The sequence below is a fragment of the Salvelinus namaycush genome, chromosome 19 (assembly GCF_016432855.1).
Source record: "Salvelinus namaycush isolate Seneca chromosome 19, SaNama_1.0, whole genome shotgun sequence".
Taxonomy (NCBI): domain Eukaryota; kingdom Metazoa; phylum Chordata; class Actinopteri; order Salmoniformes; family Salmonidae; genus Salvelinus; species Salvelinus namaycush.
Window position 1 is genome coordinate 42,713,201 of NC_052325.1, and position 26,512 is coordinate 42,739,712.

A 26,512-nucleotide genomic window follows, 5' to 3' on the forward strand; every position below is an offset into this window, starting at 1 on the left:
TGCGAGACACTGTGGCTTGTAGGCCTCTCCAGGTCTCTCACCCACTATGAAAGTTGGTGGAGGATCGGTGATGATCTGGGGGTGCTTCAGCAAGGCTGGAATCGGGAAGATTTGTCTTTGTGAAGGACGCATGAATCAAGCCACGTACAAGGTTGTCCGGGAAGAAAACTTGCTTCGGTTTTCTCCTTAACTAGACTTAATGGCTTTTCGGTAAAACAAAAATGGGGAACATAATTGTGCTCTCCTAATAAAACATAATTTCCCACCACCGTTTTCAGATTTTCTGACAACTTCCGGATGATGCACACCTCGCGAGTCTTGTTTACCACTGGCTGAACGCGCACCACAACATCAGGAAGTAGCATTAGCCACCCTAGCATGGTGGTGGAAATGTGTGTTTTATTAACAGTATAGTACGCAAATTTCCCATATTTTTTCCACAGACGAGCTATTAAATCTAGTTAAGGAGGGAACCGATGCCTTCGCAGCCAGAATAAAGGATGTTTTATGTATGTCAGTCCATGGGGGGGACACGAGTGTATTACCGTCGAGGCTGACAGCGTTGGCACCTAGAGGTAATACGACATCAGGAAGAACTATGCCCACTAGGAGTCTCGGCGCTAGGTATGAGAGAAATTGACACACTACATTGTAGAGTTCAAAAACATCGCTAGCCAAACACAACCTGTTCTCGCTAAGCGAGCAATTGAATTAAAGGGCAACTACACCCTCCAAATGTATTGTAATGAAACAGCAGGGAGCAGGTCTCGAACCCTCGACCTTCTAGCCCGAGGTCCAGCGCGCTATCGACTATGCCGCAAAAGCATGCTCGTGCGGCAGTGTCGATTTCCGCGCTTATAAACCCAGGGTCGTTACGGTATTTTATTGATTGTTCCCAGACCTCAAACGTGGTATCCTGATGTGTTTTAAGCATTGTTGTGATTTTGAGAGTGAAAACATGAAAAAACGAGGAAGACTCGAAAACCAGGACAAATTTAACCGGGAAAACAGAATTGACCAAAATAGTGTATTACAATCTGTGCAGACTGAGTCGACACCTAGAGGTAATACGACATCAGGAAGAACTACGCCCTCTAGGACTCTCGGCGTAAATTGAGAATAGGGACACATTTCTAACACTTTGTATTTTCTTGTACACTTTTAACATAGGCTCAGGCCCTGGTGTGAACTCATATCCCAGCCATAATGCCTTGCATTATGCCTGGTAATAAAACACTACAAGTGTGGCTTAGAGGCAACTTGAATCCCACAAATGTGAGGTGTCTTCAAAATACTATTCATATTATGCGTAAAACGAACTAAATGTAATCATTTTTATGGGTTATATTGATTAGCCATTGGCTCAACTCGCGAAGGGGCACAATTTACCCCAAAGCAACCATTTTGACTATATTATCCCACACAGCTACAAGGATACATTTTCATGATAGGTTTAGGACCTCATATTGTAGCTTATAGATACCCCAACTAATGTATGAAACAGTTTTAAGACTATGTATTCTGGCTTAGATACAAGCATCATGAAACCTATAACACAATACATTCATTGGACTTGATTAATACCTTTTTTTACCTACATTTTTCCATGTGGTTTCTTCCTTCACAGACTCCATAACATGATGACCTCTTCTTAAATATTTGGTCACATGATTCATTTTGTGTATAGTTTCCTAGAAACAAAGAGTGACTCAATGAAACCTTTGGCACGACTTACCCCACTGTCCCTTACATTTTTGGCTAAACTTTTGAGCAACTGAAATGGTCTATTATTTGTTGTAAAACAGCCGCACAAATACAGCATGGAAAGTTTAGTTTTTGGTGAAGGAATGTGTCCCAAGCAATTCTATGGTGACAGGGCAAAAACTGTACCCTTCTCACCTCCTTCCCTCAGGAGACAGCTCACTGCAGAATGAGTCCACACAGTGCTGCCAGAGTGGTGGTGGTTGGTGCTGGTCTAGCAGGCTTATCTGCAGCTTCCACCCTGGTGAAAGCTGGCTTTCAGCACATCCAAGTCCTGGAGGCTATGGGCAGGCCTGGAGGCCGGGTCTACACCACAAGACCCTTTGGCCAGAATGTAATTGAGCTGGGGGCCAATTGGATCCATGGTCAGGAGGCCAACCCGCTCTTCCTGCTAGCCCAGGAGCAGGGCCTGCTGCTGGAGGAGAAAGGCTCAGCCAGCATCATGTGCCTGCCAGGCTCCGTCACCCCTAGGGACTACTTCTTCCGGGAGAGCAGGCAACAGCTTCCGGTGGACGAGGTGGAGCAGGTGTGTTCCTTTTTCAGCGGGCTCACCTCCAGGGCCTTCGAATCAGAGTTGGAGCCGAGGCACAGCAGTCAGAGCCTGGGGGGCTACCTGGACGAGGAGTTCGCCCAGTCACCCCTGGCGGCCTCGGAGGACGGCCCGAGGGTATTCGAGTGGTGCAAGAGGAGCGAATGCACGGATGAGGCCAGTTCCTCCCTCTATGAGGTGTCTGCCTCGCAGCTGGGTCACTATGTGGCCTTGGAGGGGGGCTTCTTCAATTCTCTGGGCCCCGGAGGCTATCAGGCCCTGGCAGACACCCTCTTGGACAACCTTCCGCCTGGAGCCGTGCTGTGTGACAGGCCGGTACACAGCATCCACTGGGCCCTGCAGGAGGAGAAGAACCACACCCGTCCAGTCAGAGTGCTGTGCCAGGGGGGCCAGTGCTTCATGGCAGACCACGTCATCGTGACCGTCCCTTTAGGCTTCCTGAAAGAGAATGCAGTGGCCATGTTTGAGCCAGCCCTCCCCAAGTCCAAGGCCGACGCCATTGAGAGACTGGGCTTCGGCACGGTGGACAAGATTTACCTGCGGTTCGAGGACAGGTTCTGGCCCCATGACTGTGCCGGGATCCAGCTGGTGTGGGACGCGGGGCCCGAGGATGAGGAGGTATACCAGCACTCTCAGTCAGAGGGTGGGGCCTGGAGAGACATGTGGTATAAGAAGATCTGTGGCTTTGACACGGTGGCCCGCCATCCCACAGTCCTCTGCGGCTGGATCACAGGCCGGGAAGCCCGACACATGGAGAGCCTGGATGAGAAGATGGTGGGAGAGGTGTGTGTAAGGTGTGTATCAGGTCTGCTTATCAATCAGGTGCACAGGTCAAAGGTTCAATCATTGGGTGTGTGGGAGAGAGGTGTGGCCATCATATCTCATCACTGAGATATGTGACATTCATGTTGAACCTTTCACCCTGTCTTTAAGGTGGTGTCTGTAGATGGCCTCTAATTCCATGCTTTTTATGCCCTTAAATACCCTACAATGGTTTACCGCACTAATATTTAAGGACATTTTATTCTGCTATTGTTTTGTGCTTGAGACAAAAGTGAGTTTGTAAAGAAAACGACTATAAGCTATTCTAATTTCTAACAACCTATTTTGCAACATTCAAGCATGAGCTATTGCTCACCAAGCAAAAAAACTGTGTGAGAATGCATGCATGAAGAATTAAATCAGAAACACACAGTCATCACTTTTAATCCCATTATTAGTCAGCTATTCTTTTGGCAAACTGTGTTTGCATGTTCAGGATGAGTAACAATCAGGCTTGTGTTTTGACAGAATGCTCAGGTCCTTCACTGGCTGGTCAGTACCAGAGCCAGCCCAGGTCCTGATGTCCAAGTGGGGGAGTGAGCGTTTTGTCCGTGGGTCATATACATACCCCCCTCCAGGAGTGGACGCTGTGAGGGAACACACAGCCCTGGCAGCCCCTCTTCCTTTGCCCTGTGAGGCTGGATACTCACAGGCAAAGGTACAGTACATGACGTTCACAACCGTTCCTGAGCGCACATGATTCTGACAACTTTCATGTACATTTGGCAACACTTTAAAATGAAGATAGCTTCTAGTAACATTACACATGCTTCTAACTGCTCATTATTGCAATAACTAATATCTTTGACATACCTACTTCCTAATAACATGTTAGTAAGAATGTACAGTAGTTTGACATGGCTAATATTGGTACACACACAGTCAAGTTTGTAAGTGTATGAACCAGCGATATGTCTCTAAGTTAGCTAACTTGCCTTTGAGACGGCATCAATTAAGCCACGGTATCACAATGATCTCAGTCAATGTACATTTTATGGTCGGCAAGCTGACCCGTAATCAGATTTTATGGAGAAGATATTTTCGCTCAGTATCTGCAATTGAAGCCAAGATCATATACCAAATACCAACCGAGTTGGTGGTGCTTTGTAGACTGTGACCTCTTTTTTTAATGATGCGTTGTAGAATTGCATAATATACACATGTGATTTACGGTAAAGATAATACTCAGGGACCAAAGTTTGTGTGTTTGCGTCTGTCAGTCCTGCGGTCAATTCAGTTTTCAATTTAGTCAGTTAATTCAGTGAATTAAAATGATATTCATGAAATGGAAATTATCCATTGTTTTCTATGAAGATTTTTCAATTCATGAATAGAATTTCAACTTACTCCCTGAATTGACCTCTACTCTGGTCTCTGTATGTTCAGCCTCTTCAGGTGCTGTTTGCTGGCGAGGCCACCCACGTTAACTTCTACACCACCACTCACGGGGCCTACATGACGGGCATCAGAGAAGCACAAAGACTCATTGACCTTTACGCCGATAGTGAGCTCGATTCCTATAACGAGTGATACACAAAACGCCTCATTACTAAGAACTCTAGCTTCTCAACAGGTTACTGATACTGATGAAATGACCATGAATTGCTTTTGTTATCTAGTAAGCAGCTGCTTGAAATCATTAGCCACTATGAATGTCGCCACTATGGATTCAGCTGTGGACTTTGTCCACTTTGGTCACGTGTTAAAGTTGAAGTGCTTTGTAATTGTAGTTGTATGTCACAGTATCAGTTCTTTCTTTTAGGGATTGGTTAGCATACTAATATTACCTCACTCATAATGTAATGACCTTTTTCCTTCTTTCATGTAAATTGAAACCGAAGCTGTAATTCATTGACAACCTTCTTTTTTTTTTTTACACAAATACATTTTTTTGTGATGAATATATTAATTGGATCCCAATTAGATACACCACACTGCCATTTGTTTTCACATTAAAATTTGATGCACATATCAGTATGATTCATTATGATTTGCTGAAGGTATTGAAAACACAAACTGGGGAATATGGTCTTTATTAACTGTCATTGTAGCTTTGCAAATGAAGGGTCTTCATAGAGATATATTCATCTGCTTATCCAACATAGCAAAAACAAAATACCCCAATAGATATCTCCATTTGACAGTCATAATTTCATTGATACGTTAGACCTCAACATTTATATTATGAAACACAAAGTACCTACTAATAAACTAAGCCCTTGTGGTCCTCTGAAGATTGCAAATGTACATTTTGCAGATATGTTTTCAATATTAAGGCTAATTGTGGACATAAAGTATAGAACCAATATCATATTCTACTTCTTTTTAAATGCCTTGACAGGCACATTACATATCCAGATATAATTATGTGACACAAGTATCAATTCAGGGGGGAAAGTGCTGCAAATGAAGCCTATGCTAAATCTCCAATAATAAAACGTGTAGAATCCTTTCTATCAACTACAAATGTCATCTTCATAACTCGATTGCCTAAATTATAACAGCAACATTTCAGAATCAAGAAAAAAAATCATAGATTATTTGCAAGACTAAACCTAAAGGCACTTTAATCTGTTGTTTACAGTTATTTGAGAACTACCCACTCATGAACACATTATCTTGGCTAAGAGTAGAAGTGCAAGGCTAGATGACAAAACACGAGGGGCCTAATTTTGAAAGCGCAAAAAAGTGTCAACCATGTCTGAAATACTCCATATACTTTTGTTTTAGTGGGGCTAATTTCAAAAGCATGTCATGTCCACGCTGGAGTAATATTTCTGCAGGTCTGAGATGCACAAATAACAGTGCAGAATCAAGATGCAGAATTTAGAACTCTTGCATTCCAAACTCCTTTTGAAATAGAGTTTGAGGAGATTTGACAACAGTGCAGTTATTTTACGCTGTCAAAATGAGGCCCAAGGTGTAGATATACTCCTTCTAGAACAGACCCTTTTCTTTCTTCAAATTCTGCTGCTTCCAGTTGGGCATGGAGTAGAACTCTACCCTGGACACACCCAGGATCAGAGCAAAGTCATCATTGGAAAGATGCTCCTGGAAAAGATAAAGGTATGGTATAGTTATAGTACATGTTAAAATAGATGAGTGAGAATGATAAATGTGCATTTAGCTGACAGCTACTCTGAAATACAGACTGAAGAGAGACCAATCATGGAGTTCAAGGGTGTAGTTTACCTCTTTCTTGGTGGGGTCAACCCCTTCGGGCAGGTCCTCTGTCTGGCAGTTCAACAGCTTGTCTGCAGGGAAGGTGGCCTGAACGGTAGGTTGCAACAGTGGTATTCCAGTGTTCTTGGAGTTATTTTGAGTGGAATTGGATGTGGTTCTCTCCTGTAGCCACAAATAGACAGAGACCATTCCTTTAACCGTTGCAGAAAATCATATCTGACTGGTTTCTGTGACAATGCCATCATTTTTCCTAAATGGCTAGGTTAAAACACCAGGTCAACTGGTGGCTAGACCTTCGCCAACTTTGTTGGTGGACATTGTTTTCCGTGAGTCAGATTAACACTAACACTTAAATACATTTCCAGTTGCATGCTGTAGATGCGCTGCATTTGTAAAGAATGCTTACATGAATGAGAACGGTTTGGTAAATCAGATTATGTTAGTGCGCTTGAGAGAGAGTAGACTCACCACAGTGATCTGGATGATGTCAGTGGCATCCCCAAGCTCAGCCTTCAATTCTTGGTAGGACTTCCCTCCCTGTGGACATAATAATCAGCTTGTTTAAATCAATATTTTGTGCCCCTAGTAAACACATTTTGGTAACACTTGATACCAACAGGTGTAATGCATTATGATGCAGTTATAATGCATTGTTAGACTTGTTATAAACATATGACCCTGCTACAATGTGTATTATTATCTCATAATTACTCATATTCTTGCTACATACACTCCACATGTGTGGGTCCCAGGCGTGGAACCAGCCAGTGAAGGTGGGAGGCTCAAAGCCCTGTTTGATCATCACGATGGGGGTGTCTACATCCCGACCCCCTGGGTGGGACTTCAGGTATTCTTGTGCCGTGGGGACCACATTGTCCTTTTCTATTTGATTGGCTCCCTTGCCGATCCACAGGAACACCTGAGTAAGAAGAGGTCAAGGGTTTGTAAGGAAGGATGTCCTCTCAGGACCGCTTGTGTTTTACAAGAACCAATCCTCCAGACCGTAGATTGATAGTGGCCACCAAAGGACAGTACAGTAGTAGCCTGGAACCCAAACTGTAACAATGGGGAAACATGGTAAATCAGTTTGGATTCCAGGCACAACCGATTGGCAAGTTGTACTGCAAATTGAGAAATCAGGTCACTGAACTGAATAAAAATAATAAGAAACTATACTATGAAACAAATATAAATGATGCAAAGAGTGATAGTAAAAATGCTTTGGAGCACCTTAAATGAAATTTTGGGCATAAAGGCAAACTCGGCTCCATCATTCATTGAATCAGATCTGACAACTTGGATAGAAAATTACTGAGGATGATAGCGGACAATATTGTCACTCCTTATGGAATAGCGGGTACTGTGAAGTGACACACACACAGGTACAGACACAAGGCATACGCACACAAACGCTAGCACACTCACTCTACACACACGTTCCTTGCAATATTGTTGTATGGTGGTATTATACATTTTGTATTGTAGATATCTAGTGGTGTAATGTTATATGATGTACTGTTTTATCTTTTGTTTAGTTTGTGATGTAAGTGCCTTAATGAAAGAGTGGAAGAGTACCTTGGAAGAGTACCTTGGCAGCAGCTAATGAGATCCCTAATAAATACAAATAAGGCTAAAAAGACAGGCCCTCACCATGTCCCATATGTCCAGCAACATGATGTCATCTTCGTCCAGGTCGTCCTGGTTGAAGTTGGTGACCTCCGTGGCCAGAAAGCGGCCCGTCTGATTGGAGCACTCGAAGAGACGTGGGGTGATGTTGCTGTGCTCTTCCTGAAGCCTTGGCAGAGACCACAGACGGACCAGGAAGAAGGTATCAAAAAAGGGATGTAATTTTCAGTTGTAAACAATGTTTTTCTGAGTTCATTAATAAAACAAGGTTAAACCCGCTAACTGAATTCAGATGAACAGGGCCCTTAGGTAACTATAAAACCAAGGGATCAAGTGTAGTACCTCTTGCTGTCGGCATACTGGGACTTGCCTCCCAGATTGACCCAGAAGTGAGCCGGCTCCTGGCCCTCTGCAATGACCTGTTTTTCCCTCCTGGAGATTATGTCTGCCAGGGATTTGCCCATCTCTCGCTCATCGCCACTGCAGCCCTGCAAGGGATGAGAGTCATACCTGTCGCATAACTAGGTAAAGTACTGCCCTTGAACTCAGGGACATCAGGCACCCATTATTTTAGAGGGGGGGGTGCAATTTTCAAACACCTGAATCATCTTTTTCCTTCAATCTAGAGCCATAATCATTATGCCTAATTCTATGTAAAAATATGTATATACCTGTTAAATTTTTTATTAATCATGCACATTGATTATTTAAGATATTTTATGACTTAGGAGTTGAGTACCACTGCCACACTAGTATATAGTATCATAACCCAAGAACCTTCAGTACATTTAGTAATTTCTTGCTTATCTAAAAAAAAAAACACATTCCTTGTACTTTTTGGCTGGTCCAATCATTGTGCCCCTCCACCCAAATACCGCTGACAGATCTTATTATAGATAATTATGATAACATTTAGGCTTAAAAATAAAGTTTCGTAATTAGCATCAGAATCTTTCAAAAACTGTGCAAATCTGAGGGGGCACGTGCCATTGGGCATGACGCCACTGCTTGTACTCCTCCTCAATGCTTAGCTGGAGACCTGTTACTCTGCTTAACCTGGATGACAAGGTTATGGCATTTTTGCTGCTTACCTTTCCGTACCACAGATAGCAGCAAGTGTCAGTGCTGAGCACAAAGACGTCGTTGGAGTTGAGGGACGAAGAGCGTGCTGGCACTTCGATGGCGCGGGTGTTGAACTCGTTGGTGCCGTGGATGTGGAAGAGACGAACTGCCGGCTGGACATGTGTAGAGTTGACTCTGGAGCTCCCCTCCTGCAAACCATGATTACAATCAAATGATTACATACAATCATTATGAGATCCCAAATGAGAATCTTTTAAGACGATAGATTTGAAACATTCCAAGAATTTCCTTGAAAACTCATTGACAAAGGAACACATGGAGGGCTTACCTCATAGACCACCATCTTGCCCTTGAATATGGCCATGAGGTGGAGTGGTTCTTTCCCCATGGGCACTCGGACCTGAACTGGCTCCCCGTTGTACTTCCGGTCGATGTTCACGGCTTGGAAAGCAGAGGCAGCTAGCTCTCCCGTGGTCGCATGACGACCCTATATTGCACACATCAAACACATCCTAGTTATCTATCTGCATAGGTTGCAGAAAGCAAGCCAGAGACTAAGTCATGAAATTAAGCTCTTCTCATATCAACATTTTCTGGTATTAACAAAGCTTGATTGCCAAGCAGAAAAATAGCTATGTCATACAGGGAATGGTGGCTAGCAGGTTATTCTGACCTGCCACATGTATAGCATGTAGTGACTCCTGTGGCTGACTTCATATTTGTAGAGGATGAGATAGCAGTCGCCTCCATAGAAGTGGCCCAACCACTTCCTGTCCACAGGCACCAGCTCACTGTCCTCTAACCTCCACATCTGGTTGGAGGGAAATAGGACATGTTGGTGTCCATTGGATGTATAGTTTAAAGGGGAGGATTATGAATAATTATTGTGTCAAAGATGGTTATAACAGGATGTGATAGAAGAATTCTTGTTACCAACCAACCTCTGCTTCGCCTGTTCCGTCGTCCACCATTTTCTGCTGGGCAGCCAGGTCAGGCCTTGCATGCATGGAAGTTGCATCAAACTTGATCTGCTCAACCTTGGCTGCATTGTCAAGAAAACACATTTAGAGATACTAGAGACACTGTTTTTTTTACCAGTGAATATTGAGTGTTTAGTTTCATTAGTCAAGTTGAGAGATACAGTTGAAGTCAGAAGTCTACATACACTTAGGTTGGAGTCATTAAAACTCGTTTTTCAACCACTCCACAAATTTCTTGTTAACAAACTATAGTTTTGGCAAGTTGGTTAGGACATCTACTTTGTGCATGACACAAGTCATTTTTCCAACAATTGTTTACAGACAGATTATTTCACTTGTAATTCACTGTATCACAATTCCAGTGGGTCAGAAATGTACATACACTAAGTTGACTTGTGCCTTTAAACAGCTTGGAAAATTCCAGAAAATGATGTCATGGCTTTAGAAGATTCTGATAGGCTAATTGACATCATTTGAGTTTTACTGTGCATTGAGTGTATATCCAGTGTGACTTGCTCACCAATCTTCCCTGTGCTGCTTGTGGTTCCCATCCCCACAGTCTGACCCTTCACGGTCCACCTCTGGAACAGCTGCTTGAATACGGCAGACTCAGCACCATCATTCACCGTCTCAATGTAGGTGGAGATAGGGTAGCCCTTCGCCTTCTTGTATGCCTAGAATTCCAAGATTTTAGACTTTAAAATACAGATGTAGGATCTTAATTTGATCACTATTTTGTTGGTGAAAATGTATCAACCCCTAAAATCATTGCATTCATTATAATCCACATAATAATTCACATTTCTTGTTGCTGCAGGATTATTTTCCAAACTGGCTCAAATTAAAATCGTACATCTGTAGGGATCACATGGAATGTAATTCCTGTGCTTTGTTTATTTTTTTATTTTGCTAGGAACGTACCAAAGTATTCATACATCAGAATGTTATAGATATATGGGTGTCAGAGAGAGTGGGTAAATCATTGAGTGGAGCTTAGATCCAGGACCAGAATAAGTGTCTCAGGTGGTTTTCAGGGTTAACTTGTTTGAGTATTTGTTATATGGGATGTACAAACCGAGGGTGTCTGATATTTTAGGACCCCCTATAACAGTCAGTCTGAATTCCCCTAGAAAGCCCGTAGGGGACAGCAAAGGGGTATCAAAACCATTGTGAAACTAATATGTGTCGAGGTGCGGCTCACTTCTGCTTTATCCAAAGACTCAGACCGCTCTGTCTTGGAAGCCTTCTTTCCTTTCCAGATAAAGATTCGTGTACCACCTTGATCCAACAGAAAGCAGTCCTGTGAAATTAGTAGATTTAGATTAGATGTCTCATGTATTACATTAAATACATTACATTTATTTATACCTAATGCCCAGTAAAGAGGTTTACTGTTTTCCTGAGTGTCAGTACTGCATTATTCACTTCTGTACATAGGGACAATTATTATGTGGCATACCAAGAATGTCTGTAACAATCCCAACAGATTAATTTTCACTGCGCTAAAAATGAGAACCAATTACTATGAGAACCAGTTACTGTAATCCTCAATTTTCATGTGAGCCTCATTTCTCATGGTTTTAAACCACATCAGTGTTGGCTTTCAACTGAAATACTTAGACGCAGACAGACAGTGGATTTATTTTCTGTGTACCCCTTGTAATCTAGATGTGTTAGTATTAGAAGTTTGGCTAATTTTGACTGTTGAGACCATATGCCAGCCCTCAACGGGAAGCATGTTTGTCTCTGTTCGGTGTCACAGGGCAGAAATAGTCTCTCTTTCAGTTCTCATTAAAACATCACAGAACTAGTGTAAAACTTACACATACTTATCTCTCTCAGCTTCCACATTTCGCAGAAGGATCTTTATCATGTCCTTATCATCTTCTCATTCTTGTATGAACCTGATCATTTTATTATGCTTAAGCTCAGTCAATATAATTTAATAGCACACGCCCAAATACTGTACTTTGAATTCTGGATAAAAGATTGCTTGAGTAGACAAGTGGCAACAAAGTGCACTTTAAACCCCTTCTCCTTTAACATGCCCCCTCCTCTTTCTCTGATTGACAAGGAGACTGACCTCGTGATTCAACAGGTCCTGAGTCAGAGGCTTCACTGCCACCTCCTGCACCACAAGGTTCCCCTGGGCATCTGAGATACTGCACAGAACAAACAGAATGTTACACATCATTTTTTAACAATAATTCTGTAAGAAAAATGGCTAGCTCTCACTAGCTAGTTCACATCTGCTACAGTACATGTCAATGACAGGTCATAAGAGTTTATCATGTCTATGACAGGTCATAAGGAGGTTATAGATATCCCTGAGGTCATGTCAGTGGTCAGCACTCACTGAAAGAGCTTCACGCTGGACTTCAGCTTCTGGTCGACTACATCGTCAGGTGCGATGCAGTCCCTGATGTCCCGTCTTGTCTCTCCTAGGTGCTGTTTCATCAGCTTCATGGCCTCCTCTGAGGACTTCTCGTCGTCCCCTTCCACCACGCTCACCTGTGCCCGTCCCCCTCTCTCCCTGTCACGGATGTCTTTGGCTAGATTCATCCCCTGCAGAGAAAAACAAACGTGACAATATCCACCAATCATACCACCACCAGGGTACTTGGGCGCTCTGTAATGCTAGTTTTTAGCTGATGCTTTTATCCAAAGCACCTTGAGTGCAAGGGCCGTACTTTACAATAAAACCCACCACGCTCTACCTTATTGAGCCATTGGAACCACACTCCTTTCTTAGTTGTATGCTTTCCATGCTGGAAGGGTTAGGTTTAGAGGCAGAGGTCTTCCTACATAGGGGCCTTGTTTGAATACTTAAAAAATGCACAAGTCCTCACTTCTCTTCCTTATGGTTATCACTGACCTGACATGCCTGGAGGTGTGAAAGCAATGTGGTTGAAACCCTGCTTTCACTTATCTCTCATTCATGATGCATCAAAGTAAAAACAAAGCACCACCGCTCCACACTTTCACTTCATTAAAACTTTGGCTGGTAAAATGGGGTGGCAGGTAGCCTAGTGGTTAGCCGTTGGGCCAGTAACCGAAAGGTTGCTAGATCGAATCCCCGAGCTGACAAGGTACAAATCTGTCGTTCTGCCCCTGAACAAGGCAGTTAACCCACTGTTCCTAGGCTGTCATTGTAAATAAGAATTTGTTCTTAACTGACTTGCCTAGCTCGAAGCACAGACAGGAACTAAACTCTGACGAGATCTGTCCATTTTGCTCGCTGCGTTTAGACAATGAAAATGTCACCCGTAAAGTTCTGTTAAAGTAGTATTGCAGTAGTATCTCTATGGCTGCGGTCTAAAATGTCTCCTTACCTTGAGTTTTTCCATGCGGTTGCTCTTGGGTCCATTCCACTGGATGATGAGGTTGCCCAGGTCCAGCAGGAACACATCCCCCTTGTTGAAGCTGTTCCAGCTCATGTCCACCTGTTCTCAAGGATGGATTGATGATGATGGAAAGGGGGATTGATGGGGATGGAAAGGGGAATTGATGGGGATGGAAAGGGAGATTGATGATGATGGACAGGGGGATTGATGATGATGGAAAGGGGAATTGATGATGATGGAAAGGGGGATTTATGATGATGGAAAGGGGGATTTATGATGATGGAAAGGGGGATTGATGATGATGGAAAGGGGGATTGATGGGGATGGAAAGGGGGATTGATGGGGATGGAAAGGTGGATTGATGGGGATGGAAAGGTGGATTGATGGGGATGGAAAGGTGGATTGATGGGGATGGAAAGGGGGATTGATGGGGATGGAAAGGGGGATTGATGGGGATGGAAAGGGGGATTGATAGGGATGGAAAGGGCATTGATGGTGATGGAAAGGGGGATGATGTTGATGGAAAGGGGGATTGATGATGATGGAAAGGGGGATTGATAGGGATGGAAAGGGGGTTTGATGATGATGGAAAGGGGGATTGATGGGGATGGAAAAGACACAGATGAATTCCATAATAATGTCGATTAAAAAATCTGATAAAAAATGAATATAAATGCTGTAAGTAGGGAAATTGTTGGCTCACTGGGAACTGAATATCCAACTAGTCAGTGACAACTGTGTGGAGTTTGGCGTTTGTGACAGTGACTATGTGAGATTCTTACAGTATTACAGACACTATGTCCTGGGATTTCCTATGATATTTTATGTAGAACCCCTTATCTTCTAACGACTCTTGTGTCGCACGTAAGCATCGTAGAATATTCGTGGGAGTCTCAGCTTTTAATAGATAGATTTTAATAGTTTGTAGCTCCAATCATTTGGACTCCACAGATGTTTCTGTAAAAAGACCCGGCACCGGGCCCCTTTGGAATACTCCCTTGTTTCACAAACACCACTCTAGCACAGCCCCCGTTAATCACACAGAATGGTTGGTATCTGTGGATGCAGATGAACTAGACTAATCCAATGGTACAACCCAGAAGTCTGTAGCTACATTTATTTAAAAAAAGGGGTTAGAAGTCTAACTGGCATTATGGGGTACTCGTTGGGTTAACAATATCTTCTTCATTCTACTCAGCTTTCACAATTAGTAGTATGTCTGAGTTGAACATTGAACGTAGACTCAGCGATATGACATAGATGCAGAAAGTAAACAGCATAATGGGTCAATTTCCGCAAGCAACTAATAGGCTCAACTTCTCTGCTGTTTTTGTCCCGTGGCTACCACGCTGTACGTAGCTGTACACAGCATGAAGCGAACCGTGCGCATGCACGGACACTGTGTGTGACCGTGTGAGCGCAAAGTGTTGCATCTCGCTCATCTCAATATCTCCGGTGCTGCTTGTCGCAATGTCATTTGGCTGAGTCAACCTTTAACCTTGGAATTTTTGTAATGGATAAGGCACATCAGTGTAATTTCTTGATAGGCTTTCTTGTGATTATGTCAGTGAGGAGCTACACGGTAGCCAGTGGCGCAGCAAATGTGACTAATAATTGATGCACTTGAACTTAAGTTGAATCCGCTGTACAAGAAGTGTTTTGCATTTGATCTGAGGCAGAAAAGGAAGTGACATGCACCGGCTGAGCTGTTTCTAGTCAAGTCAAATTGAAGAAGAAAATATAGTAACTGGAGTAGACATCCTAGTCAGGGGCAGAGGAGAGACTGTGAAGGCCACAAGGGTCACGTTGGCTTGAGCTTTCTCACCTCTCCAGCCACCACATGCTTTTTTCCCTTGACATGGAGCAGGCGACGGATGTTGTAGGTGTTGGTCTCCACCTGCTTCATCCCAGATGCCACGCCGCCCTTCTTGTAGCTGCGGAAAAACATGCGCAAGAAATGTTGTCAGATGACAGCCATGAATGATGGTCTGAAACCATTTCTGTTGTTATTTGGCAATTACCAGGATTGTATTCATTAGCGCAAATTTCAGCAAAAGGTTTTGGAACAAAAATGTGTTTTTCTTATTGGACATCTTCAGGTAGATCCCTTCCTGTTTCAGCCTGTTTGTCTCTACTCGTTTCCTAGTGAATACACCTCTGATGCTCTGAAAACCATTACGTGTTAGGTACGTCACCACAATGGGAAATGGCCTTTTGCTGTAGAGAGGGGGAGGTGATATAATTTCACTATGATTTACAGTACAAAACCGATGATGGCTACAGAAATACCAGTACATACCTTTTATCTCAAGATTCTGGATCCTCCTATTGTCAACCCATTGTATATCAACAAGGTGTTTCTCTTGCCACTGTCTTTCATGGCACCATAATCATTCCAAATATCTTGGTTTGAGGCTTTTTGGTATTGTGTTCATTGACAGTGCCACTAAACTGTGTGTGGGTGTTGGGTAGATGGTTTTTACAGGTATTAAATATTTTTCTATGGGTGTTTGGGTGTGTTACTTTGAGGTTAAGCCAACATGGTGTCTTATTTGAGTGATGAGTTGGAGGAACTCAAGTTGTTTGTCTCTAGTGTAAATAGGGACGTTGCATTGGATACATGTGAGCTGCTGCTAATTTGTCTGTGTTCAATGGGAATCATTGTATCAGAGTTGTTCCTTTTCTTTCCATGCAGTAGGCAGGTGTAGGGTGTGGACGACGTAGCTCACATGATGCCCTGTTTGAAGTATCCGCGGAAGGTGTCGCTCTCATAGCCCTGCGCCTCGCGGTGCTGCACAGCCACACCCCCCAGGTGCTCGTCCATCATGCTGGTGTAGATGGCCGCCGCCCCCTGCTCGTCGTTGGAGGTGTCCTTTCCGAGCCAAAAGTGGATGTCGTAGGTGAATGAGCTGTTCATCTTATTGGTCTACGAGATCAGACAGAGACATGATGTTACTGGGATGTCACTGTATGTATTCTTTTGGGTGCATCATAACGTTGCATTGATTACTTACGTATAGAATGATATAGCTGTCTCCTTCATAGAAATTTCCATATGCTTTAGAAGGGAAGGGCACCATCTCCAAGGCCTGACCAATTGGAAAATTGGAACCAGTTCAATTGCATTTCATTTCATTGTGTGAAAAAGTTTGACAATGAACCTAAATTGTTATTTACATGTTCGGCATATTCATTATGTAGTGATGACAGAGGAAATATGTGCTGTTCTCTCACCTCTATCCTCCATATCTGCAGCCCTGGCGTGGTTTTATTGAGGACTTTTGCAACTTGGGTTTTGACCTCGATCTGTGGCATGGTGCCAGATTCAGCTTGGAGAAGATACCTAGAGGGAAGGGGGGGGGGGGGGGGGGGGATGTGTGAGTGAGTTAGTGGTTGTTCACTATTTATTAATGAAGCCAACCTATTCATATTCTGTTGTTTACATGTTCAATAGTATTTCAGACAATGATTCAAAGGGCTTGAAATACGGAAAAACATCATCAAAACAGACACAAACTCTATAATCTGTACTGTTGCCTAGTGTTATCTTGCTCTGCTACCTCACATGACTGGCTAAGGGGAGGAGTTGATCCATAAGTCAATGAGTTGATCATTGGCAGAGTCAATGATGTGACAGGGGTGAAAGTAGATTAAATGTATTCCTTGTACTGGATGTCCTTTGTGTGCACACGCTTGTGTGTGGGCCTAATCAGAGCCCCACCTGTTTTGAGCCCCACATTTTTAGCAAAATAAATAAATATATGTATTTTTTTCTTTTGTGGGGGTGGCTTTCCTGTTTTTCATGTTATTTTGGCATTAATACATATCTCATATTTGTTTGCAAACAATGTATAAAAAAGAATATATATAATTCAGTTAATAAAGCTTCATTCACACATGGTCTATTTTTTGTTTTCTTGAGTAAGGCAGCTCCAAAATGCAGGTGTTTCAGCCTGGCTCAGTGCTCTCTGTGGTGGTGGGGCGAGCCAGCAGAAAATAGGAGCACTGTGCCTTGATTGGCTCAGTTTTCTGTCACTCATGGGGACAGTACGTCATCACCAAGTTTAAGTCCTTAGTAAGGGTAGACATCCAAAATGTCAGCCCTTTGGGTCCTGCCATAGAGTTATATTACAAGTGCCCTTCCAATAAGGCTCAAGGTCATTGGCCACAGATAAAACGACGTCAAATCACGTTATATGCACAGTAGCTTTGATTGGACTGATCACGTCAACATCTTACTTTCAAAGTCTTAGCTAGCAGTCATCATCATGAATAAAGTTGACAATCTACAGGCAAATCCTTTTTAATCCTTGTCATATAAAGAAAAATTATAGATAAAACGTATCATCGGTCATTGAACATAAACATCACACAACAAGTTCAAATTCAACAATGAGTTGTTTGGAAGGAATCAGTGGCTAACTGCAAGCATTGCAAAGCAACCAGTGTGGCTGTGTGTTTTTTTCTCTCAGAGTTCCCACGATAAATCCAGAGTATGCCAGACTTTAATGACAAAGTTTGATGACAACATTTTCCCACAAAGGACCGCCGCGACACCTTCACAAGGTGAGTCCAAAAATGTCTTGTATGCTGCTGCATAAATGATGTAATATGCAAGGGAGATATGTATACTGTCACTAAGAAAGTTATACTAAGTGTATGTAATGTAATACGCTGTTAGTAGCCCATGTGCCTCAACCTAATAATTTGGTCTACTTTCACCAACGCGGTATTGTAGACACATCGTTCGTGGCCGTGTGCTTGTTTGCCAACTTTTTTTTGTACAGCTTTGACAGTGCTACTGATAGTAGTGGTGGCGCTTGGCTTGCACGTGCAAATTCAGCACACACAACATTCTATAATAGAATTGTGTTATTTGACGTTTATTTAACTCGTCAAATAGTGTTATCTTTTTTGACACGTAAAGACCCAAACAGCGTTTAATGTGCCTCACCCTAATAATTTGGTCTATTTTCACCTCTTAATTTCACCTACTGTTCTAACTTGGTGGTGCACATGTACTGTAGCCTATAACCTGTTTTAGAGAAATGTAATCACTGAATTTTGTAAGAGCTTTCATTGTCTGTTTATATGCTCCCTTTATTTATCCTACAGTTCTGACTTGTTGTACTGGGAGTACACTGTAAGAACTGCCCATGTTCTGAATTCTGTCGCTGTACATTCTCAAAAGTGCTGAACAAATAGTTATATTGACGACGTTCGTCGTTGCTTGCTCATTAATGTGTTAATCGGAATTACGGATTGCCTCTTATCCGCTTGTCGTCCCCTTATGCCATATTTTGTATATCTCAATCATCAGGAGAAACCACATTTGTTTAAGCAAGTCAGCTATATCAGCTTAGATTTTTTTAAAGGCAGTAAATGAGGCTGAATGAACTGTTTCGCTGCCAGACAAGGCTCCGTTGAAAGCCAGGCGTAGCAGTGGTAAGGTGTTGGGACTGCTGTTGGGTCTTTGCTGGCCCTAACAGTTTGTGGGCACCGTTTGTCACTGTTATAGTGCAATTAATGTTTGTTTAGTGTTGTGTTATCATATAATTCCATATAGAATCCCTATTGATTCAATAGGATCTCTGTGGGCCGTAAAGATTTCTCATTTAACTATTAAAATGTATGACCTTTTACTGTGGCATAAACACAACCAGTCTTGATGTTGTCATCGGATTGTCAAACAATCACTTCAAAGAGCTCCTTTACTAGGCCAACCGCACATGTTCATCCACTCGCAACATATTTCCAGACTCCAAACAGTGGTGAATGGAAAAAGACATCTGTTACACAAAACAACAAAAAGTGTAACGGCATTTGGCAATTGCCATTAGGCCAGGATTTATACAGTACGTCTACTGCTGTCTGCTGCTGTCGGCCACTCATCTCTCCCTGCCTTGGCAAAGTGTGTGTCCTCGTCGAACCACATCGCATTTTGGAGCATAGGCTATACTACCCATTTTCAAGTCCATTCGCTCATGTTTCATGTGGTAATGATACATAATAGTGTAATAGCCTACAGTTTTCTTGGCATTTTGCTTTAATTATTTTGTTTTAATCATGTTTTAGCGGTATGCCATACCCCCACTATTTATTTTGCCGGCACGCCGTACTGGACCGTACTACCTTACTTTCACTCCTGGATGTGACCTCAGTAGAGTATTTCCTATCTCAGGTCACAGAATGGTAACGGGAGTATACTGCTCAAGAGTGTCTAAGTCTGTGCTCATTGTACTACATAAAAGGAACAACATATTTTGAAGCCACCCTTGCAGGAGGAGCGTAAACAGCTGCCACAAAGCAGGAAGTGAAAGTCTCAGTACCTCCCAATTGTTACCACAGTCTTGAACACAGCAGTCTACAATTTTCTGAGTGTCAAAACATATGGTGCCTTACTACAGTGTGTGCAGTTATACTGCGATATTGGAATATATTGACAGATAGCTGAATGTCAACTTTTCCATCATGGTCTCATGTCTTATTTGTAATGAGGACCTGCCAGAATTATACATATATATGTGTCTAACGTGTGCTTCGTTTCGTGGACCATTCCATTGTACAGCGTGCTGTAAATACAGGGATTGACACATTTATGGTTTGTTATTTAGTTGGTACATTTGGCTGCTGAGGCAAAGCCAAGTTTTTATGATAATGCTAATATAATTTCTCGATCAATCTAAGGGAGAAGTAGAGAACAGTGGTCTTGTCAAGGAGTTAAACCTTTAGGACTGGTTTCTCGGACACAGAGTAGGCTACTCTTATTCAAATGTCCACTGTGGAAAGGCGATAGTCCCCAACAACATATAGGAACAAAACATCCACTTAACAGAACTATTTGTCCCGATTAATAGAATCGTCATTTAGAGAATAAGAGGGCCAGCTGGAACAGCATACTGTGTGGCTGACTGGCTGGCAGGCTGGCTAGTTGCCTGGCTGCTGATAGACCATGGAAGCCCAGTTCAGTTTATGAGCAGTGGACCATAAAGTAATATTGTGCTGTGTTTGCGCTCTGTCTGTGTCTTGTAACCACAGACTCGTCTCCATACGGCTTCTAAACCAAACAGCAGCCATCGCTGAAACAGACTAGCAGGCCTATTACATTGCTTCCTTTGTAGCCTGAGTGTTTGTCAATCAAATAAATGACCCACCCCAACACCCTGGGTAGATTCAATAATAAATATAAGGCTCATAACTACAAAGACCCATGATAGGCTATTCACAGCTTCATCAACTCATTACTGTATAGTTGCTCCATGCTGGTTTCAAATCAAATCAAACTTTATTTGTCACGTGCCGAATACAAGTGTAGGCCTTACAGTGAATTGCTTACTTATAAGCCCTTAACCAACAGTGCAGTTCAAAAAGAGTTAAGAAAAATTTGACCAAATAAATTAAAGTAAAAAATTATAAAAAGTAACACGATAAAATAACAATAACAAGGCTTTATACAGGGGTTAACGGTACCGAGTCAATGTGCGGGGCTACAGGTTAGTCAAGGTAATTTGTACATGTAGGTTTGTGTGTGTATATTGTTTAAATGTGTATCACTGCTTAACCTATAGCTTATCTTTCCTTTCTGTTCCCTGCAGTGTGTATGTATGTCCTCAAAAACACTCTTTCTGATTTGCACATCCCAGCCAAATTCATGACATTGAAAACTATTTGATTTTCGTTGCTGTAAGTTGTCAAATGGAATAAAACCAAGTGAGTGATTGCTCACAAAATGTTCATTTCAAATTGACAATAAGTAAGACTGTTGCGCTCACAATGAGCCTTTCTACTTGTGGAGTAACCACAGTATAAATGCGTGTTTGCTTATCATAAAACAATAACTTTGAGTCAACTTATCAGCACCATTTTTCCTCCCATAACTGCTGTTCAGAGGTCTGTTGATAGAGTAATACAATAATGATTCATCACAACGACACTTATCTTGCCTGTGTCATGATTGGATAATAGGGCGATTCCATGCCAGCGGGAGCGGAAAATATTTTTAGTATCTCAGATTGTACTGGCAATTCTCACATAGGAACATCAGTGGGAGGAAGGAAAAACAAATTTCACATTCATTTATTCAACCTCAAAAATATGAATATTAATATACTACTCTTTTTGATTTTGCTTATTTTTAGACATTTTGTTACTAACAATATACACATTTTCAGACTGGGCTCAATATGTCATTCAAATAAATGTTTCTTCTGTAATCAATATGAAGACATTTGCAGGGAAAAAATGTCACTACTTTAGCTGATAGCTATATATCCGATACATGTCGGGGCCATTTTCCCTAGCTAACCTCCCAAGGTTCCACAATGACCAAGACATCATTTCTCCTTAAATGTCCACATCAAGACAGAGCTCATTCCACACAAACACCCATTTGCTCATTCCACATAAACTCCCATTTGCTACATCACTTATTTGCGAAACACACAGAAACTGTTTGTTAGCTTGGTACGTTGTACAAAGGACTCACCGGATGTGGAGGGACCAGGAGTGGAGTGGAGAGGAGAGGGTGAGATGTGTCACTACCTGCACATCTCACCAACCCGTTTACAGCACCTGAACTTTGTCTTCTCTCTCTCTCTCCAACATCTCTCTCTCTAACGCACACACACACATGCACGCACACACGCACACACACACACACACACACACACACACATGCACGCACACACACGCACACTTTTGATTGTCGATTACTTTAGTGACCATATATGGCAAGCAGAGGTGATATGCATACAGGTGTGTGTGCCTTCTCTTATCTAGTTACGAGCGACCTTGTTCCTAGACCCCAGAGTGTGTACCATGTAAAAAGACCCATGAGCACTAACATGTGAAGTTTATAGGAGCATATCAACTTTGGTGTAAAATGAAGGCTAAGAGTCTATAATTTTGAGTAACTAAGGTATATACATTTTTCAACCATTTCCCATGCTGAAAATTGGGAATAAGCAAATGCTTAGATTTCTGGTCAAATGTGGAAAAGGGGTCTTACAATACATCTAGCATAAAAAGTCTTCAAAGGCATTAGAAATACACTACATGACCAAAAGTATGTGGATACCTGCTCGTCGAACATCTCATTCCAAAATCACGGGTATTAATATGGAGTTGGTCCGCCCCTTTGCTGCTATAACAGCCTTCACTCTTCTGGGAAGGCTTTCCACTAGATGTTGGAACATTGCTGTGGAGACTTGCTTCCATTCAGCCACAAGAGCATTAGTGAGGTTGGGCGCTGATGTTGGGCGATTAGGCCTGGCTCGCAGTCTGCGTTACAATTCATCCTAAAGGGGTTTGATGGGGTTGAGGTTAGGGCTTTGCGCAGGCCAATCAAGTTCTTCCACACCGATCTTGACAAACCATTTCTGTATGGGCCTCGCTTTGTGCACGGGGGCATTGTCATGCTGAAACAGGAAAGAGCCTTCCCCAAACTGTTGCCACAAAGTTGGAAGCGCAGAATCGTTTAGAATGTCATTGTATGCTGTAGTGTTAAGATTTCCCTTCACTGGAACTACGGGCCCAGACCATTATTGCTCCTCCACCAAACTTTACAGTTGGCATGATGCATTGGCGCAGGTAGCGTTCTCCTGGCATCCTCCAAACCCAGATTAATCCTTTGGATTATGGTGGATTATGGACTGCCAGATGGTGAAGCGTGATTCATCACTCCAGAGTCCAATGGTGGCGAGCTTCACACCACTCCAGCTGACGCTTGGCATTGCGCATGGTGATTTTAGGCTCGGCCATGGAAACACATTTCATGAACCTCCTGCTGAACTATTCTTGTGCTGACGTTGCTTCCAGGGGCAGTTTGGAACTCGGTAGTGAGTGTTTCAGGACTTAGCGCTCCCATTCTGTGAGCTTGTGTGGCCTACCACTTCGCAGCTGAACCGTTGTCGCTCCTAGACGTTTCCACTTCACAATAACAGCACTTACAGTTGACCGGGGCAGCTCTAGCAGGACATAAATTTGACGAACTAACTTGTTGGAAAGGTGGCATCCTATGACGGTGGAATATTGAAAGTCAATGAGCTCTTCAGTAAGGCTCTTCTACTGCCAATGTTCGTCTATGGAGATTTCATGTCTGTGTGCTCGATTTTATACACCAGTCAGCAACGGGTGTGGCTGAAATAGCCGTATCCACTAATTTCAATGGGTGTCCACATACTTTTGTATATATAGTGTACATCAAAACACAATAATGTTGTAGTAAGACCCTTGCCAACTAATATCAACATTTATATTTAGTTTTGCAGAAATTATTTGCGTCAAGCCAATGTTTAGAGAGGGGGGTGCCAAAACATTTATTTTATCCCCGTGCTACTGACGACTATTTTTGTCCGCTCATACAGGTGTAATAATGGCCCATATACATCATTTTTGTTGTTGTTGATATTTGTAAAATTGTGTTTTGTAATTTTTTAAATTCTGATTTATCAGGGGGAGCTGCAGCTCCCTCAGCACCACTACTTCCCACCGCTATGAATTCTCACATAAGAACTTCATTGGGAGGAAGCATCACACATTTTGTATTGAAAATCATGAGGAAATTGGCAATTGTAGGCCTTTTTTAGACCTATACATGCCTCCTGTAAAACCCTATAATCTGTCAACCATACAGACATCTTGGTGTCATTATACTCCTTATAGTGTTCTCTCAACTATGGAGTATGTATTGATTCTGTAATGCAAATTTCACATTCATTAAATTAAGGAGTATAATGACATTTAAAATATTAATATCTCAAAACTATCCTTTTTGATTTGGCTTATTTTAGACATATTGTTGTAACAATATACTGTTCAAACAAATCCCATTTCCGTTCAAATAAATGTCTCCCATAACCAATATCAATACATTTGCAGGCAGATATTTTTACTACTTTAGCTGATATCTACATCTGATAGGTCCATTTTCCCTGGCTAACCTCCCATGGTTCCACAGTGACCAAGACATAATTTGTCCTTAATTGTCCACATCAATAGAGCTCATGCCGCATAAATGGCCATTTTCTACATGACGTCTTTGCGAAAACACACAGAAACCGACTGTTAGCTTGTTACTTTGTACAAAGGACTCACCTGATGTGGAGGGAACAGGAGTGGAGAGGAGAGGGTGAGATGTGTCAGGATCTAGCAGGCAGCAGCAGACTACCTGTACATCTCACCACGCAATTTACAGCACCTGAACTTTGCGCTCTCTCTCCCTTTCTCCCTCCCTCCATATATGGTAAGTGAGAGGTGATATGCATACAGGTGTGTGCCTTCTCTTATCTAGTGACGAGCGACCTTGTTCCTAGACCCCACAGTGTTTATGGGTATTTCCATGTAAAAAGCTTATTGGACCACATCAAATAGGATCACAAAAACTTTACCAAAAAAACACATATCTTTAAGATATTTTCCATTTCTTTCCCTCATTTTACTGATAACAATTTGGTTTATAATTTATTAACGGATTAAAACATTTCATTCTGTTACCAAATCGGTAACAGAATGACAGAAAAATGAGGAACAGAATAGCTGCATGAATTGGCTACAATGAGAATTCATAGTAGTCACAAACCACAGTTGGGTCCAGTGCTACTGTCCTCCCTTCCACTGGCATACTGTTATGTTCAGCTCATAACTGTTTTCTTTCTCTTCCTGTCATCTGGTGGTCAAAGCAAATGTGAAAACAGTCTGGACAACCCCTCCCAGTTAATGTCACCTCTCCCGGCTCTTACTGACACCTACCCACGAACCCCCTCTCTATCCTTGTACTGTAACCAGCCCTCTCACCCACTGAGCAACGACCGACACCGGACGTCAATGGATGTTGAAAAGTGGTTGACATTTTGTCAAGTAGAAGAAGTCAGAAGTCAGAAGTCAGTACAATACAGAACAGTACAGAACACTAAAGTAAAGTTTAGTACAGTACAGTCAGGTAAGAACACTGACCCCTCTCATCGAAGCCACGAAGTTCAAGGCCGACCTTTACTGCAGGTATTCTTTGCAGAAAAAAGGACTCCCCGTTATATTGAATTGGAAAATGTCAATCTTTGTGTAAAAAATATATGTATATTTAGAAGACAATCTCGGAAGCAATAATTGCTTCTATTACAGCAGATGTATGTCCTCGAACTGATTATTTTAAAATCGCACACAGAAGAAGTTAGGATAGTTTAGTTGCTAATGGCAGCCTGCAGTACTCTGGTCTGCCTTCAACTTGAGATATTCAATGAGAAGGGGCAGCACTGAGCTAGCCTGCAACGTCACTTCTTGGAGTAGCTCAAACTGTGCATGTTATGCATCCATGAAACACCACCTTATCTGACATCCTTGGCTTCAAATGCTGAATTGAGTCTTCACATAGGAATGAAGGATGTCACGTGATCGATGGCTTCGCCCATTCATAAACAGTCATTGAGTACCTTAGCGCACACTAGAATAGAGTACAGTATAATTGACTGTACTGTACTGTACTGTACTATACTGTACTGTACTGTACTGTACTGAACTCCACTTTACTGTGCTGTACTAGGATGTTCAAACTTGTGAAACATAGTCTATGATTGGTAGAGATTTGGTCTGGTCTGGACCAACCAAACGTGGTCTTGTTTGGGGGCAGAGCTCATTAGAATAATAGCCAGTGTGTAGAATCATACCCAAACATGCAAAGGAGGATATTAAAGTTTTCTACCTTTGTGTACCTACTCAGGATACATAACCATGAAGAGAATTATGCATTTCTGTATAGTACAATTTGGGGACCCATGATGTCAGTCTGTACTGGATGTTAAACCACTTTTCTTACTGTACTTCAATTAGAATATATATATATATATTTTTTTACTCAAGGTGTCATATCATAGCTGACACCCCGTTCTTAATTCAAAGTAGATATAACAGAGTTTTTCAAAAACGTGGTCACAAAAACTGAGGGACATTTTACCAACATTCTGTTACCAAGATTTACTCCTGCACAGTTCTTCGAGTAAATGTGTTTTTGTCAAAATGTCAGTGGAAATTGTTAAAAGTCGTCCTTGTGCATAGAGTTGTATAGTTTGTTGAACTTTGCAATCAATGTTTTGTGTTTGGCGTACTTTTAAAGTGAAACATTGGAGTCTCATTGTCATTCTGTTTCTGTGGAATTGTCCTTAGTCTATAGA

At 42.2% G+C, this 26,512-nt stretch overlaps 2 protein-coding genes across 3 annotated transcripts; one reads left to right on the top strand and one right to left on the bottom strand.

Moving 5' to 3' along the window:
* Positions 1-320: 320 nt before the first annotated feature.
* zgc:66484 (uncharacterized protein LOC327557 homolog) lies at positions 321-5,367 on the top strand. 2 transcript variants are annotated; one of them, XM_039015046.1, is made up of 4 exons: positions 321-575; positions 1,913-3,105; positions 3,602-3,791; positions 4,520-5,367. In XM_039015046.1, the coding sequence occupies exons 2-4, from the start codon at positions 1,931-1,933 to the stop codon at positions 4,661-4,663; spliced, it is 1,509 nt and encodes a 502-aa protein (XP_038870974.1). In that variant the 5' UTR covers positions 321-575; positions 1,913-1,930; the 3' UTR covers positions 4,664-5,367. The 2 variants fall into 2 exon arrangements, with proteins under 2 accessions (XP_038870974.1, XP_038870973.1); XM_039015045.1 differs by having other exon boundaries at positions 322-624.
* Positions 5,151-16,664, bottom strand: vil1 (villin 1). Its single transcript, XM_039015044.1, has 19 exons — positions 16,584-16,664; positions 16,364-16,438; positions 16,079-16,275; positions 15,175-15,283; positions 13,338-13,448; positions 12,362-12,570; positions 12,089-12,167; positions 11,207-11,305; positions 10,526-10,679; positions 9,967-10,067; positions 9,699-9,836; positions 9,354-9,512; positions 9,034-9,213; positions 8,285-8,430; positions 7,967-8,111; positions 7,047-7,235; positions 6,785-6,853; positions 6,326-6,478; positions 5,151-6,184 (listed from the first exon to the last, which is right to left on the bottom strand). Exons 1-19 carry the CDS (start codon positions 16,662-16,664, stop codon positions 6,071-6,073), a joined length of 2,508 nt encoding a protein of 835 aa, XP_038870972.1. The 3' UTR covers positions 5,151-6,070.
* Between the last annotated feature and the right edge of the window lie 9,848 nt (positions 16,665-26,512).

Coding starts and splice junctions, on each gene's coding strand:
- zgc:66484 (XM_039015046.1), top strand. CDS start 1,931: ATGAGTCCACACAGTGCTGCCAGAGTGGTGGTGGTTGGTGCTGGTCTA. Junction 3,106..3,601: donor GTGGGAGAGGTGTGTGTAAG/GTGTGTATCAGG, acceptor GTGTTTTGACAG/AATGCTCAGGTCCTTCACTG. Junction 3,792..4,519: donor CTGGATACTCACAGGCAAAG/GTACAGTACATG, acceptor CTGTATGTTCAG/CCTCTTCAGGTGCTGTTTGC.
- vil1 (XM_039015044.1), bottom strand. CDS start 16,664: ATGCCACAGATCGAGGTCAAAACCCAAGTTGCAAAAGTCCTCAATAAA. Junction 10,068..10,525: donor AAGCAGCACAGGGAAGATTG/GTGAGCAAGTCA, acceptor TTGACAATGCAG/CCAAGGTTGAGCAGATCAAG. Junction 6,854..7,046: donor GGGACCCACACATGTGGAGT/GTATGTAGCAAG, acceptor TTATGTCCACAG/GGAGGGAAGTCCTACCAAGA.